General features: G+C 46.6%; 2 protein-coding genes across 3 annotated transcripts in view; both read right to left on the reverse strand.

Annotated features, from left to right (window-relative positions):
• Window positions 1-2,629: 2,629 nt before the first annotated feature.
• On the reverse strand, window positions 2,630-16,915 carry LOC308467279 (vomeronasal type-2 receptor 26-like). 2 transcript variants are annotated; one of them, XM_080988832.1, is made up of 7 exons: window positions 16,687-16,915; window positions 11,385-11,560; window positions 8,886-9,183; window positions 6,838-7,686; window positions 5,601-5,819; window positions 4,821-4,947; window positions 2,630-3,557 (listed from the first exon to the last, which is right to left on the reverse strand). In XM_080988832.1, the coding sequence occupies exons 1-7, from the start codon at window positions 16,786-16,788 to the stop codon at window positions 2,650-2,652; spliced, it is 2,679 nt and encodes an 892-aa protein (XP_080844958.1). In that variant the 5' UTR covers window positions 16,789-16,915; the 3' UTR covers window positions 2,630-2,649. The 2 variants fall into 2 exon arrangements, with proteins under 2 accessions (XP_080844958.1, XP_080844959.1); XM_080988833.1 differs by lacking the exon at window positions 11,385-11,560 and having other exon boundaries at window positions 16,687-16,821.
• Window positions 9,429-17,494, reverse strand: part of GTPBP3 (GTP binding protein 3, mitochondrial) — a 32,451-nt gene continuing 24,385 nt past the window's right edge. Inside the window, exon 10 of the transcript XR_013981176.1 lies at window positions 9,429-9,442. The gene's annotated coding sequence lies outside the window, so the exon portion shown is untranslated. The remainder of the gene's footprint in view (window positions 9,443-17,494) is intronic.

Here is a 17,494-nt window from a genome sequence, read left to right on the forward strand (position 1 = left end):
TCTTGTACCTTTTTCCTTGGTTCTCCGAAAATGTCGTGAAAACGTCCCGGGGGGGAGGGGTGTCGAATATCACAAGTGGCATTGTTCAGGTGTGTGTGTTGCATTGCAATAATAAAATGAAATGCTGGGACGAATTCATAGAGTTAGAAGGGACCCCCAGGGGTCCTCTAGTCCAACCCCCACAATTCAGGAATCTCAACTAAAGCAACCGCGACAAATCGTCAGCCAACTTCTGTCGTCTTGCTTTCCCACGAATTGTTGAGCCCATTCCACTTATCGGGTCTTTCCTTTTCGTGATTTTGAGGCTCTTTCCTTCCTGGGGGACAGCAAGAGGCTGGCACAACATTGAGAGACTTCTGGTGAAGCAAAGAATTGGAAGGAGAGTGAAGCTGGTAAAATGTGTGCTGGACGAGGTAACTGTTAGGTGGATTTGTAACTGGTTGATTGACGGAACCCAAACAGCACTCATTAATGGTTGTTAGTATAATTTGTATTATTAATTAAATTTGCATTTCATGAATACCTGTAGACCTCAGGGGCGGTTGACAACATAAAATTACAATATAAAAAAACACAAAATGCATAATAATAGTAACAGGAACAAAAACAAGCAAGTAATCCTCTCCTTCCACAACACATTTAAAAGGGCACCAGATACCAATCAGCCAAAGAACTTGTTCCTCATATTCCTGGAGGGGGGGGAGTGACAAGTGGGGTGCCGAAGGGGACTGCATTCCTTCACCCTATTTGCAAACCCCCCCACCCCATCTCTTCTTCCTTGTTTTGCAAACTTGCACCAAAAAATACCGTATTTTTCGATCTATAACATGCACCCGACCATAACACGCACATAGTTTTTAGAGGAGGAAAATCTGTAGGCATGCCACCCGTAGGCATTCCCTTCATAACACGCACAGACATTTCCCCTTACTTTCTAGGAGGAAAAAAGTGAGTGTTATGGTGCAAAAAATACAGTATGCCCGGGGCCAATGCCCCAACAGCCCCCCTCACCCTACCCCTGCAACACTCCCCCCCCCAAAAAAAACACAAACACAATTTATTGACGACACCTGCTACTATTACCAATATAAGCTGCCACCCTGGGTAGCTTAGAGCAAATTATAAAACCACAGTAAAATAGCACGTATTATATGTCTTCTAAAAGTCATGTAGTTGTTTATTTCCTTGACATCTGATGGGACGGCGTTCCACAGGGCGGGCGCCACCACCGAGAAGGCCCTCTGCCTGGTTCCCTGTAACCTCACTTCTTGCAGAGAGGAAACCACTAGAAGGCCCTCAAAGCTGGACCCCAGTATCCGGGTTGAGCAATGCGGGTGGAGATGCTCTTTCAGGTATACAGGGTTGAAGCCGTTTAGGGCTTGAAAGCCAGCATCAGCACTTTGAATTGTGCTTGGAAACATACTGGGAGCCAGTGTGGGCCTTTCAGGACAGGTGTTATATGGTCTCAGTGGCCGCTCCCAATCACCAGTCTGGTAGCCGCATTCTGGATCAATTGTAGTTTTCAAGTCACCTTCAAAAGTAGCCCCACGTAGAGCGCATGGCAGGAGTCCAAGCGGGAGATAACCAGAGCATGCACCACTCTGGAAAGACAGTCTGTGGGCAGGGAGGGTCTCAGCCGGCGTACCAGATGGAGCCACCCTGGACATAGAATTAAGCTGTGCTTCCATGGACAGCTGTGAGTCCAAAATTACTCCCAGGCTGCACACCTGGTCCTTCAGGGGCACAGTGACTCCATTCAGGACCAGGGAGTCCCCCACATCTACCCTTGTCCCCCAAAACAGTACCTCTGTCTTGTCAGGATTCAACCTCAATTCACCTACCATCTGTATTAATTTAGCCAAGCCTACCTGACAGGACACGGGTGGCGCTGTGGGTTAAACCACAGAGCCTAGGACTTGCCGATCAGAAGGTCGGCGGTTCGAATCCCTGCGACGGGGTGAGCTCCCATTGCTCGGTCCCTGCTCCTGCCAACCTAGCAGTTCAAAAGCACATCAAAGTGCAAGTAGATCAATAGGTACCACTCCGGCGGGAAGGTAAACGGCGTTTCCGTGCGCTGCTCTGGTTCGCCAGAAGCGGCTTAGTCATGCTGGCCACATGACCCGGAAGCTGTACGCCGGCTCCCTTGGCCAATAAAGCGAGATGAGCGCCGCAACCCCAGAGTCAGCCATGACTGGACCTAATGGTCAGGGGTCCCTTTACCTTTACCTGACAGGACTATGGCAAATATTCCAGCTTCTGCCTTCTGGAAGAAGGTATAGGGTTATAAAGGCCAGAACTAGCCACCTGAGAAACAGTTTCTACGCAAATGCAATTCTGGTTCTAAACACAGCATAAGGGGTCTCTATAGTATAGTGTATTTTAAAATGGGGTTTCAGAGTTTTTAGGGGGTTTATAATGTTTTATGTAGTTTTTCAATTTCATTGTTCTGCATGGGTCAATGACAATAAAGATATCGTATATCGTAAAAGGAGGAAAGGGAGGAAAGCGTACACAAAATCGAACTTGCTGGAGAAGCAAGATACAGATATTCGTTGCATAGCACATACTATGGAATGAAAGCTCAGAGTGTTTTGGCCCCAGCTGGCAAGGGCTGTAAAACCTATACCCCCTGTATATTGTGCTCTAATATCAACTGGACAGACTTTTCCTAATCAGATTATCTCTGCTGTTGAGATGGGGCCTCAGGATAATAATGTAACATTTGGGGAGAAAGATGCAGCCGAGGAGACCAGCCCCGGAGGCCAAGATGGAGAAGATCTCCACAGCCACCATGAACTTCCCCTTGGTGCTCAGGTATGTTGGGACAAAGGAGATCCAGACACTGCAAAAGACCAGCATGCTGAAGGTGATAAACTTGGCCTCATTAAAGCTGTCGGGCAACTTCCTAGCTAGGAAAGCCACCGTGAAGCTGACGAGCGCCAGGAAGGCCATGTAACCTAGGACAAAATAAAACATGGCGACGGAACCTTCATTGCATTCCACTACAATCTCTCCAACCAGGGAATGAAAGTCCAAGTTTGGGAACGGAGGGGAGGTTCCTAGCCACACCGCGCAAATAACAACTTGGATCATGGGGCTGGTCAGGACAATGCAGTTGGTCAGTTGTCTGTCCAGGAGTTTCCTCGCCATGTTTCCTGGCTTGGTGGCCATGAAGGCCAGGACCACGGTGACGGTTTTCCCCAAGATGGAAGAAACGGCAGCAGAGAAGACGATGCCGAAAGCCGTTTGTCGGAGAAGGCAGGTGACCTTCCCGGGTCGGCCGATGAAGAGGAAGGAGCAGACGAAGCAGAGCAGAAGGGAGACGAGAAGGACGTAGGTGAGGTCCCGGTTGTTGGCTCTGACAATGGGTGTGTCTCGGTGTTTAATGAAGGTTGCCAAGACTAAAGAGGTGAGCAGGGAGAAGAAAAAGGCAAGGAAAACCAAAACAAAGCCCAGGATCTCATGATAGGAAAGGAAGTTGATTTTCTTGGAAATGCACTGGTTTCGTTTCTCGTTTGGGTGCTGATCGTCTGGGCACTGGATGCACTGAACTGCATCTGGAACAAATAAGCCACCATTTTAAGTACAGTGGTACCTCAGGTTACATACGCTTCAGGTTACATACGCTTCAGGTTACAGACTCCGCTAACCCAGAAATAGTACCTCGGGTTAAGAACTTTGCTTCAGGATGAGAACAGAAATCGCGTGGCGGCAGCAGGAGGCCCCATTAGCTAAAGTGGTGCTTCAGGTTAAGAACAGTTTCAGGTTAAGAACGGACCTCCGGAACGAATTAAGTACTTAACCAGAGGTACCACTGTATCTCAGGCATGACAAAATAAATTAGTGTTTTGACCAGTTCAGGTCACAGAGAGATTGAGGGATCCTTCTTCCACCTCGTTATGTGGGGCCAAAAGTACAATTTTCCACTGCATTAAAAAAATTTCAAGTCTTTTCAGACCCTAACCAAATTTCTGGGCTGGCATCAAACATCCTTGTTTCTCATTCGGTGATTTTATGATTTTTATAACTACGGGTTCTTCGTAAAATTGAAAAATGAAATACTAAGCTTTGAAAACTGGAGAAGCAGTTTTGTATTTTATTGTTGGGCATTGTTTTAGTGTTTATTAACATGATGCGTTTGTTTCCCCTATATGGATATTACTGTGACTTTTCGTTACAGTTGTGTTCTGTTTTGTGACGGTGCATAAGCTTGAGATGTTGCTGTGATTTGTTTCCCTGCATATAATCTGTTTCATCGTCGTGAGTTTATTCATATGGCGCTTTCCCAAGGTCTGCTTTAGATTGGCTGCTGCTTTGTCAATTTGGCTTCTATTGCTTGCGATTGTTAGTGTTTGTCAGCTGGGTGAGTGATTTTTGGTTCGGCAATCCCCACCCACCCAATTGCTCAACAACCGTGGGCACCCCCCCCAAAAAAAGCTTGACAACTCAGTTCCATCTCCCCCCATTTTCTTAAATTTGAGCCCCCCAAAATAGGGGGGCATCTTACACATGGGGCATTTTATAGACGGAAAAGTACAGTAAATTGTTTCATCACTGTGAGTTTATTTGTATGCAACTTTTCTATGACCGAACCATGTTCATTCATAATTTGCATCTTGTCCATTCCAGCATGTTCTTCAAAACAGCCTGGGTTTGAAAGCCCAAATGTAATCTCATCCCCAGGGGAAACGGTAGACCCTACTCTTTGTCCATGACCTTCCCCTCGTCTTCCCCACCCTCGAAGCCTCCCGCCCTCACTTGCTTCCACCTGTCAAGTCCTGCAAGTAAAACTGGGTTTCCACCCTCAAAATATGAGCTACCTGTCTGGTTAGAGAAGGTCCCCTCTGGGCAGCGGACACATCCATAGCAGCAAACAGGCTTCCCCTCTATCACTTTTACGCTGTGCCCTGGGGGGCACCTCTCCACACATCTGGCAAAACGGTTTGTCTAAAAGGGATAAAAGGGACAGTTGATTGGTTTTCCTGCATTATACGGCATTTGGTCTCTTAACCTTCCACAACAGCATCAATATTTGTCTAATACAAATCAACTTCGTTGGACCGGCCATGTTGTGCAGATGCCTGGTTATCGTCTTCCAAAGCAAACTAGTAAGGTAAAGGTAAAGGGACCCCTGACCATTAGGTCCAGTCATGACCGACTCTGGGGTTGCAGCGCTCATCTCGCTTTACTGGCCGAGGGAGCCGGCGTACAGCTTCCGGGTCATGTGGCCAGCAGGACTAAGCCGCTTCTGGCAAACCAGACCAGCGCACGGAAATGCCGTTTACCTTCCCGCCGGAGCGGTACCTATTTGTCTACTTGCCCTGGTGTGCTTTCAAACTGCTAGGTTGGCAGGAGCAGGGACCGAGCAACGGGAGCTCACCCCGTCGCGGGGATTCGAACCGCAAAACCTTCTGATCAGCAAGCCCTAGGCTCTGTGGTTTAACCCACAGCGCCACCCGCGCCCCTCAAAAATGTTAATTTATCCAGGACCAGATTATTGATGCAGCTTTTTATATGCCCCAGTTTTCCATTTCCAAAGGGACTGAGCTTAAGGATTCTCTGTTTCTCCATTACCCCAAGAATATTTGCCTGCTACCCACCTCGGCACCCCACACAATTGCATCTGAGTTTATGGTGAAGTCTTGGCCTGGGGGAGCCGCAAGAGCCACTCTTCCAACTTCCATTTTCGCTGAAGACCCGTTTGGGAAAAAGATCCAGTTCAGGATATCCCAGTCAACCGATCTCTCACTGTCTTCAATAAGAGATATTTCATCTCCAGCGCTGTTGTTAAAGCGGATGTTCTTTAAAGGCGCGTGGATCTGAAATGGCAGAAATACTAAGATAATGGGTGGGCTGATTCTGGATGCAAGAGACCTGAAACATAAGGAGCTGCCCCATACCAAATAAGCATTGGGCCCATCAAACTCAATATTGTCTACACCATGGGTAGGCAGCCTAACGCCCAGGGTCCGGATCCTGCCCATTCACCTTCTCAATCCGGCCTGTGAGTGGTCTGGGAATTAGCGTGTTTTTACATGAGTAGAATGTGTGCATTTATTTCAAATGCGTCTTTGAGTTATTTGAGGGACCTGCCTGGTGTTTTTACACAAGTGGAATGTGTGCTTTTATTTAAAATGCATCTCTGGGTTATTTGTGGGGCATAGGAATTTGTACATTATTTCTTTTCAAAATATATTCTGGCCCCCCACAAGGTCTGAGGGACAGTGGACCGGCCCCCTGCTGAAAACGTTTGCTGACCCCTTACTTACATCACGGGAGCCTACACAACACAAAAGACTGTTGCTGTATGTAGGTTTTATTTTATTCGTTTTTTATCTTATATTTTGGAAATGTACATCCAGTTTTTCCCCCCTTTAAATTTTGTTGAGAGGAGTTCCCTACCAGGACAGACTTTGCTCGTGTGCTCAATACATCGATTCCATAAAACATATTTTGTTGCACTGTGCAAAATATGAGAAGGCAGGGCTGAACTGATACTACCCTTGCTGGTACCTTTCCCGGGAAAATCAGAGGCTCACTATGTCAGGTTCCTATTGGAAGACCGGACAAATGCTAGAACTTTAGCAGTGGCAAAGTTTTTATCGGTGGTTGCAAGAACCAATGATCCCAATATGCTGAACAAAATGCTTGTTTAACCTGGAGGTAGGCTGCATGAATTGTGTATTGCTTTGTAATGACTTGTTGGGTCTCTGGACCGTAATAAAGATTGTTGTTGTTGTTAAATTTTGTGGGGGGCCCTAAGAGAGTGCTGCCCTAAGCTATAGCTTGTTTAGCTTATGCGTAAATCCGGCACTGAAGTCAGAGAGATTCTGTTACCTGCCATGGCTGGAGATCCAGAAGCTTCTTGCCACCCCACGCCGCGTTCTGCTTTGTCCCCATCGAGTGCAAAACATGCAATGCATGTGCTACAGAATAGGCGGCGTTATAGACCCCGTAGCTGCGGCCTGTCATTCTCCTTTCGAACAAGATCGGGGGCAAGTCGTCCACCTTCTCCTCCCCGGTACCGTTTTTCAGCTCCTCTGGGGGAAACCGGTCCGTTATGATGAACTCGCAGTAAAAAGCACCTTCCCACCACTGGCGGAGGAATATGTCCCCCCGGGGCTGCTTTGGATCCAAGGACCCGAGGAAATCTCCAAAGCCCGGCACATCTCCTGCGTGGGCTTTGAAGGACAGCGCACCACTCAATAACCTTAGAGACCGCCAGTGGAAGGGGACTCCCATCGCAGAAAACTCCCAGTGGGAAGTCAGGATCCAAATGGTCCAAACGTTCCAATTCGACTCGTAAGTCTCTTTCTTGTGGGCGTAGAAGTGGCCTGTTATTTGCTCGACGAGAACGTTGTCCCCGAAGACAATCGCCACTTCTGCTTCCCAGCGATAAACAGGCGGGTCATCAAAGTAAATAGCATCGCGCATCAAGTCGTCCCGAGGAATCGTTTTAAAAAACTCGACGCAGATGTCGTTTTCCGCGAGCATGGGCCGCAGGGTCCGGATGAAATTTTGGCCCCTCTCATCATCTGGAGCAAAGACCCCGATCCAATTCCAGTGGAAATGGAGGAGCAGCTTGATTAAGCCTACGTACTGTGAGGCTTCGTTAGGGTCAATACGGTAGAAAGAAGGAAAGGAGCTTTTTCCTCCCCAAACAGGGTTCAACAAACCATAACCGAGCTGAAAAAAAAGAAGAGCTTTATTTTAAAAGTTTGCTTGACGCGAGTGGCGCTGTGGGTTAAACCACAGAGCCTTGGACTTGCCAATCAGAAGGTCAGCGGTTCAAGTCCCCATGACAGGGTGAGCTCCCATTGTTAGGTCCCTGCTCCTGCCAACCTAGCAGTTCAAAAGCACGAAGTGCAAGTAGATAGATAGGTACCACTCCAGCGGGAAGGTAAACGGCGTTTCCGTGCACTGCTCTGGTTTGCCAGAAGCGGCTTAGTCCTGCTGGCCACATGACCCGGAAGCTGTACGCCGGCTCCCTCAGCCAATAAAGCGAGATGAGCGCTGCAACCCCAGAGTCGGTCACGACTGGACCTAATGGTCAGGGGTCCCTTTACCTTTAACTGTTATCTCTCTCTCTCTCTCACTCACTCACACACACACACACACACACACTGTGTGTTTTGGGCAGGAATGGAACGCTTAGTGGAGAGGAGTTCGTGTTTGTTAAAACCAGTCAGACGTTTGTGTGAGAAAAATAGCAGGAGAAATGGCTTGTATGTACAGATTATTGATCTACGACTAAGGATTTTTGTGGGCTGACAAGGTGAGCGGTTAAGTTTTCGTGAGCCTTGGGAATACAGTCGTACCTCGGAAGTTGAACAAAATCTGTTCTGGAAGTCCGTTCAACTTCCAAAACATTCGTAAGTGCGGCTTCTGATTGGCTGCAGGAAGCTCCTGCCATCAGGTTTACATATTCTGAGCATCATTCAAAGGGTTGGTGCTGACCTTGAAAGCCCTAAACAGCCTCAGCCCAGTATACCCAAAGGAGCGTCTCCACCCCCATCGTCCAGCCCGGACACTGAGGTCCAGCTCCAAGGGCCTTCTGGCAGTTGCCTCCCTGCGTGAAGTGAGGTTACAGGGAACCAGGCAGAGGGCCTTCTCGGTGGTGACGCCCGCCCTGTGGAACGCCCTTCCATCAGATGTCAAGGAAGTAAACAACTATATGACTTTTAGAAGACATCTGAAGGCAGCCCTGTTTAGGGAAGTTTTTAATGTTTGATGTTTTATCGCTTTATTATTATTAATAATAATATAATAAAGATGGGTGTGGTACAAATTATATTATTGTTGTTGCTGCTGTTATTATTCTACATTGCAGCAATGCCACGGAGCTCTGCAGATCACTTCCATCTATCCCAGATCAGTCTCCTTACCTGTGGGATCTTGTGGGGGCCCAAGACGGAGGCCATCTGCCTTGACGCTTTGATGTCGAGACTCCCAATGACGGACACCAGTTTGTCCTTCCGATCACACTTGTAATTAGGTACCAGTTTCCCCCGTGTGGAGAGCTGAGACAGGCTGTCCTGAAAGATTCTTCTCACGTTCTCTTTATCATCGTATATACGGAAGCCCAGCGTGATGTTGGGAAGGAGCGCCGGATCCCTGTTAAGTTCATCGATGGCAAACACCAAGGCCAGGATGTGCTGGTAGTTCTTGGGCACTGGCATGTCCCTGCAGTTGGGGGAAGCGGAGGTGTGTGTATGTCCATCCGCGTTCCAACATAATGGATGATGAGTAAGGTAAAGGTAAAGGGACCCCTGACCATTAGGTCCAGTTGTGGCCGACTCTGGGGTTGCGGCACTCATCTTGCTTTATTGGCTGAGGGAGCTGGCGTACAGCTTCCGGGTCATGTGGCCAGCAGGACTAAGTTGCTTTTGGTGAACTAGAGCAGCGCACGGAAACGCCGTTTACCTTCCCGCCGGAGTGGTACCTATTTATCTACTTGCACTTTGACGTGCTTTCGAACTGCTAGGTTGGCAGGACCCGGGACCGAGCAACGGGAGCTCACCCCGTCGCAGGGATTCGAACCGCCGACCTTCTGATCGGCAAGTCCTAGGCTCTGTGGTTTAACCCACAACGCCATCCGCATCCCTCGGATGATGAGTAGATGTCAATAAATCTCATCCCTCTTCTCGCAGTGACAGCGCCTTCCAAACCCTAAACAGCCCATTAACTGAGGTGCAGAATCAAGTTCCTCCCTTCAGAAACAACAACGCCCTACCTGAAACAGCCACCCGATGGAAATATAAAAGATAGGTGAATAAAGCATATTCCTTAAAGCTATGACAGTCTCTGCCATGTCTCAATTCTCCAAAGGACCACAGACTCTGGTTGAGTGCCTGGGACCCCATGGGCTCAAGCCACTGCTTGGCAGAGAGAGGAGGAGGCACCCAACTTTTTTAACAGTATGGATTTGGATGTCTCTTTTGTATCAGGGCTTGCGATGGAGCCCAAAGTGAGGAAATGGCTCTGTTTATACTTTATTCTTTATTATCAGCCCTGAGTGCTCACTGGAAGGACAGATCCTGAAGCTGAGGCTCCAAGACTTTGGCCACCTCATGAGAAGAGAAGACTCCCTGGAAAAGACCCTGATGTTGGGAAAGATGGAGGGCACAAGGAGAAGGGGACGACAGAGGACAAGATGGTGGGACAGTGTTTTCGAAGCTACCAGCATGAGTTTGACCAAACTGCGGGAGGCAGTGGAAGGCAGGAGTGCCTGGCGTGCTCTGGTCCAGGGGGTCACGAGAGGCGGACACGACTAAACGACTAAACAACAACAACATACTTTATTCTGATCTGACAAGACATCAGGAAGCCCTGAGCATCTCTCAACGACTCCTCCATCAAATCCTCACAACCCTAGCCTGTCATTCCTTGTCTCCTCTCCCTCCACCCTCTTTCCTTGTGGCCTGGACAATCAGTGATGGATTGGGGAGCAGCCCAGGACCAGAGATTTTGGTTATAACATACAGAGGGCGTCTTGGGAAAGACTTTGGAGAAAGGACTTGAAGTTTACGGCTTGCTACGCTTTAAAAGAAAACTACATGAAGATGTTTTACCAATGGTATATTACACCTAGCAAGCTGGTGAAAATGTATAAAACCAGCTCTTTGTTGGAGATGTAAAGAATCTGAGAGAACTAAGTCTAAGTTTGTAACGATGACCTGATGTTATATTATAATAGTATCATAAAAGAAGTAATTACAGTGATAAATGATATGCAATTTAAATTTAAATGATTTAAAGATGACAAGAGCTGGTGGAGGAAAGTCACATGGGTGTGGTATTTTATGTTCCTTTTGTTCTTACTTTTTCTTATTACTTTTTTGGTTAATTTTGTGGTTAAGTGTGTGTATCTTATTTTGTTTGTTTGTTTGCAAGTATGCCTAAATAAAACAAATAATAATAATAATAAAAAGAATTGAGGGAACAATGTACCACATGTGGTAGAAATGTAATAAGATGGAAAAAAAACTTTCGGGAAATAATTTATAATGAGCTTTTAAAAAAGTCCAAATTAACTTTTATCAAAAACCGAAGCCTTTCTCTTAGGCATCTTAGCTGCAGATGTTCCAAAGGATTCCAGAAAGGTATTTATGTATGCAACTACTGCTGCGAGAATGTTAATAGTTAAATGGTGGAAAGGAGCGAAAATACCAACTAAAACGGAGTGGCAGATGAAATTATTTGAAAATGGTATGAAAATCAATTTTTTTAAAAAAAATTATGATTAAAAGAAAACATGGACTAAAGTAAAACATTATGAGCTGCACAGGTTCAAAATCCGAACCAGGGAATTCCAGATGTCAGCATCACCCTTAACACAGATCACTGAAGCCAGGGCAACCCAAAGCCTTCCTAAAGACACTTACTGGTCAGAGCAGTATTCCTGGTCTTGGGGAGGAATGTAGAAGTACTTCATCAAGTCGACGGCGCTGATGAGGGGTAGATTCCCCCCCACAATCAGGTCTCCTGGCTTGTAATAGTCTTCCTGGTGTCGGAAAGGCCTGGTCAAGAGACACTTGCTCTTGGAGCCCATGCTGGTTACCTGAGGCAGAAGCCAAAACAGAAGAAGCAGCAGCAGCCAAATTAACATCACTGGCATGAAGAGACCTCTCCTCCTAGCTTAGAAACAGATTCATCACGAAGCCGAGATGCAGTTTTTTGTTTTTTTAAAATAGCGACAAACAGCCACACATCAAGTCGCCCCCTTCTCCATCGCATTCCCAATTGGAAAGGTTCAGGGTGTATTTATAAGAAGGGTGTTTTGTTCCGACTTTTCTGTTTACTTGGCGAGTAGATATCCCAAGGCGCTTTGGGCGGGGCAGGGTTCAGAAGTAAAAAAAACCCCATTATTCTTATTACTCCATAGAAGAAAAAATTAATGACATGGTGCCGGATTCCCTTCTCGACTCAAGCGGAGAAAAACATGTTTGTGTCACCCATGGAAGTTTGACTCTGTCAAGAGTCCGAAGTTGTTTCTGTGTGGAACTGAAATCTAAGATGGCACCCAGGATGGCGCCAAAAGTTAGCTAGCTCAGGTGGATGGGCGAAGATAATGTGATATAGCCTAGTAATGCATAATCATTGCAGGCTAGATCAGGAATCACCAACCCAGCACCCACAGGTGCTATGTTGTTGTTTAGTCATTTAGTCGTGTCCGACTCTTCGTGACCCCATGGATCAGAGCACGCCAGGCACTTCTGTCTTCCACTCCCTCCCGCAGTTTGGTCAAGCTCATGCTGGTAGCTTCAAGAACACTGTCCCACCATCTCGTCCTCTGTCGTCCCCTTCTCCTTGTGCCCTCCATCTTTCCCAACATCAGGGTCATTTCCAGGGAGTCTTCTCTTCTCATGAGGTGGCCAAAGTCTTGGAGCCTCAGCTTCAGGATCTGTCCTTCCAGTGAGCACTCAGGGCTGATTTCCTTCCGAATGGATCGGTTTGATCTTCTTGCAGTCCATGGGACTCTCAAGAGTCTCCTCCAGCACCAGAATTCAAAAGCATCAATTCTTCGGCGACCAGCCTTCTTAATGGTCCAGCTCTCACTTCCATACATCACTACTGGGAAAACCATAGCTTAATAATAATAATGCAGAATAATAATTCTTACGTAGCACTTAAGAGGAACAGACATAGTGTTATCTTGCACTACCAGTCTATCAAAACCAGTGATCTTTTGTCCCTTCCTAATGTAAGGAAATCAAATGTATAGGGGGGGGGGAACCTGGGGAACAGCCATTACTCTTAGAACCTGATATAAAGGTACCCCTGACCATTAGGTCCAGTCGCAGATGACTCTGGGGTTCTGCGCTCATCTCGCTCTTTAGGCCGAGGGAGCCAGCGTTTGTCCACAGACAGCTTCCGGGTCATGTGGCCAGCATGACTAAGCCACTTCTGGCGAACCAGAGCAGGGTACAGAAACGCCGTTTACCTTCCCGCCGGAGCAGTACCTATTTATCTACTTGCACTCTGACATGCTTTTGAACTGCTAGGTGGGCAGGAGCAGGGACCGAGCAACGGGAGCTCACCCCGTCACAGGGATTCGAACCGCCAACCTTCTGATCGGCAAGTCCTAGGCTCTGTGGTTTAACCCACAGCACTACCTGTGCCCCTTGTGTGAAGAATAACGTCTGTGTTAATTACACCACCGGCGAGTATGGGTTGTTTTTCCCCTCCACCATATATCCAAAGGTCCAGTTGGCTGGCAAAGCTTCCGAACTTTCAGAAACCTCTCCTGCCTATGGGGCAGCCTTGGGGGACTGAAGTCATTACCAACCAGAGTTAACTAAGTTTGCCACAAGCAAACTCTGGGTTGGAAACTGCTACTCAGCTCCACATCAGCTGAAGACCAGGACCTGGCAAATAAGGCCGATCCCCTGAGTCCACAACAAGTAGAGAATGATGCAAACTTAAGACATTCCTCTTTGAATGTCAAAGTGAGTCCAGAGCTTCAAAGCTGCGGTTATTTTCCTCCAGTAGAATTATCAGAATGACAGTAATTCTTGCTAAACCTCTGTGGATTTCCACCCACCGAGTCAATAACAAAGAAATCCATGAGCAAAACATGTTTGTGATAATGATGCAATGTGAGGCCTTCCAGGTGTGGCTGGGATGCAAAACAAGCAGCTTGTTGTCTGACCATCTCTCCCTACGCTGCTCCATAGCCCCAGATAGAACCTGGATAGTCAGCTTCTTTCTGGGCTCTGTACCCAGTTTTGTTGCTGGCATGCAAGGAAAAGGTTCCTTCCTTTCATCCTGCCAATGATGTGGCTGTTGTTGTTGCTGTTTTGGCTTCGGCCTCAGGCAGCTGAAATTTCACAGAGGGATACGTGCCTCTTGACCAGGCCTTTTGAGCTCCAGAAAGCCTATTACAGTGGTACCTCGGGTTAAGTACTTAATTCGTTCCGGAGGTCCGTTCTTAACCTGAAACTGTTCTTAACCTGAAGCACCACTTTAGCTAATGGGGCCTCCTGCTGCCACCGCACCGACGGAGCCCAATTTCTGTTCTCATCCTGAAGCAAAGTTCTTTTTTTTTCCCAATGATATTTATTGAAAAAAAAATTTTTAAAGTTACAGAAGAAAAACAAGGTAGAAAAAGAGAAAAACAAGCCACTTCCAACCATACATAGACAAATTCAAAATAAGAGAGAGAGAAAAAAAACAAAAATACACCACAAACATTTAAAAACATTTAAAAACAAATTCATTATTCTCAACTCCTCGACTACCATTACCCTCTTTCCTTGACCTCCTCCTCCTCCCCTTCCTTGTATCCTGGTTGTTAATTGTCACAGCAAATCCTTTCCATATTTCATAATATTCTGTCATTACATTACCTTAAACTATTTTAATCTTATCTTACTATAAAAAAACTTGAAACTTAAAACTTAAATCTTATTTTTACCAACCTCTCATAACCATAATATTCTTGCATAATTCTTTCAACATTTTTACTAAAGCCAAGTAATTTCATTCCAACATTTTTCTAACATTCATCAATTTTATAAAACAGTCCTAGTAGTGAAAAAAAGAAATCAAAACAAATCCAATCTTCATCCAGCGTCCCTTCCTCCTGGTCCCGGGTTTTGTCAGTCCTTGTTATCCCATCGATCTGGCACATTAACCTGGTATCCTAATATCCGAGCTCCTGCCAACCTAGCAGTTCGAAAGCATGTCAAAGTACAAGTAGATAAATAGGTACCGCTCCAGCGGGAAGGTAAGTGGCGTTTCCGTGCGCTGCTCTGGTTCGCCAGAAGCGGCTTAGTCATGCTGGCCACATGACCCGGAAGCTGTACGCCGGCTCCCTCGGCCAATAAAGTGAGATGAGCGCTGCAACCCCAGAGTCAGTCACGACTGAACCTAATGGTCAGGGGTCCCTTTACCTTTAATATACATATATCCCACCTTCTTCCCGGTCAAGAACTCAAGCCTTTTGGCATCACCTTCTCAGCTGCTATTTCTTCCATCTTGGCAAAAGCTGTCACGGTGGTTCTTGTTAGGATATAGTTCTGGTCCACCTTAAAAGGAACAGGCATGACTGTAGTGTGTCACATGCCTGTTTACTTCCAGCACAGGCTTGCTGGGAACTTCCATTTGTATATTGCTTTTGCTTTGCTGCTGTTTTGCTGGACACAAAGGGTAGCAGACATGTTTCTTCCTTTGTCCCTGAGCTATGCTGAATAAAGGTAAAGGGACCCCTGACCACTAGGTCCAGTCATGACCGACTCTGGGGTTGCGGCGCTCATCTCGCTTTTTTGGCTGAGGGAGCCGGCGTTTGTCTGCAGACAGCTTCTGGGTCATGTGGCCAGCAGGACTAAGCTGCTTCTGGCGAACCAGAGCAGCGCATGGAAACGCCGTTTACCTTCCTGCTGGAGTGGTACCTATTTATCTACTTGCACTTTGACGTGTTTTCAAACTGCTAGGTTGGCAGGAGCTGGGACCGAGCAACGGGAGCTCACCCTGTCGCGGGGATTCGAACTGCCGACCTTCTGATCAGCAAGCCCTAGGCTCTGTGGTTTAACCCACAGCACCACCCAAGTTCCTTTGCTGAATAAACGTCTGTAAATAATGCTTACACATGTCTCTGTCCGCCACTTCCATTGCAAAGAGTTATCTCTGCTGGCTTGCATGCTTCTGAACGCTTCTGAGGCTTGAGTCACTGATTGATGTTGTTCCAAGAACCAGAGTTCACCCGGCTGCCGGCCGGTTGCTGGCGCCAGCTGGGGGCCTGTCGAATGCCCCCGTCTCCCCGGACGCATCCCAACAGTTCTGGCCTTCATGGCTACCAAGCCAGGAAACATGGCAAAAAAAACTGTTGAAGAAGCAACTGATGAACTTCATTGTCCTGGCCTGTCCTCTGACACAAGCTATTATCTGTACAATTTGGCTAGGAACCTCTCCTCCATTCCCAAACATGGACTTTTATTCCTCTGTTGGAGAGATTGTGTCATTGTTTAGTCATTTAGTCGTGTCTGACTCTTCATGACCCCATGGACCAGAGCACGCCAGGCACTCCTGTCTTCCACTGCGTCCCGCAGTTTGGTCGAACTCATGCTGGTAGCTTCAAGAACACTGTCACACCATCTCGTCCTCTGTGGTCCCCTTCTCCTTCTGCCCTCCATCTTTCCCAACATCAGGGTCTTTTCCAGGGAGGCTTCTCTTCTCATAAGGTGGCCAAAGTATTGGAGCCTCAGCTCCAGGATCTGTCCTTCCAGTGAGCACTCAGGGCTGATTTCCTTCAGAATGGATCGGTTTGATCTTCTTGCAGTCCACGGGACTCTGAAGAGTCTCCTCCAGCACCATCATTCAAAAGCATCCATTCTTCGGCCTTCTTTATGGTCCAGCTCTCACTTCCATACATCAGTACTGGGAAAACCATAGCTTTTACTAAAAGGACTTTTGTTGGCAAAGTGATGTCTCTACTTTTTAAGATGCTGTCTAGGTTTGTTATTTTGCTGTTTGTTTTGCTGTCTAGGAGAGATTGTAGTGGAATGTAATGAAGGTTCAGCGACCACGTTTAACACTGTTTTGGGTTACATGGGTCTCCTGGCTCTCATCAGCTTCACGGTGGCTTTCCTAGCTAGGAAATTGCGTGACAGCTTTAATGAGGCCAAGTTTATCACCTTCAGCATGCTGGTCTTTTGCGGTGTCTGGGTCTCCTTTCTCCCAACTTACCTGAGTACGAAGGAGAAGTTCATGGTGGCTGTGGAGATCTTCTTCATCTTGGCCTCCAGGGCTGGTCTCCCGGGCTGCATCTTTGCCTCCCAAATGCTTCATTATTCTTCTGAGGCCCCAGCAAAACAGCAGAGATCATCTAACGAGGAAAATAAGTGCAGAAAACTAAGTCTATTAAATATTATTTTTCGATCTGAATTCCTCTGATCTGCTGATCAAATTTTTACTGATTTTTTTTAACAGATTGTTTTCAAATACAATTTTCTCCTACAACAGTCTGCTGAAATTATAAACACAAATGGAACCAATGATAGAATTTTTTTATTATAGAGTATTCCTTTTCAGAGAATTCTTCCTGGATACATGCACACAGCATGTTCTCATTCCATGCAGCAGCAAAGGAGAACACACATGGAATATTCTTGGGTATAAAATACAGAATATAGTTTCAAGCATCCAATCTGAGCACATAATTCTTGGCCTGTTACATGGTGCGGAGAGAAAGGGAGAGAAGCTTCACTTCCTCCCTTACCAGAGGTGAGGGGGTGTGGCCTGAGTCTAGGAATACAACTCTATGGCCGTAACCCCTTCATGTACTAACTAGCATGCAAAATTACCGTAGAAAATGGGGGGCGATTGTATCCGTGTATAAGACGTCCCACAATTTTGAACACACACACACACATATATATAATTAAATTTTATTGAACAAGAAAAACCTTAAATACAATACTGACATGCAATGAATTGTAGAGATTGTAAAGAGTATAAATAGAAAAAAGAACAGAAGAAAAAGGAGAAGAAAAAG

Source organism: Podarcis pityusensis, assembly GCF_964106645.2.
Source record: "Podarcis pityusensis genome assembly, chromosome: 18".
In the NCBI taxonomy this organism is placed as follows: domain Eukaryota; kingdom Metazoa; phylum Chordata; class Lepidosauria; order Squamata; family Lacertidae; genus Podarcis; species Podarcis pityusensis.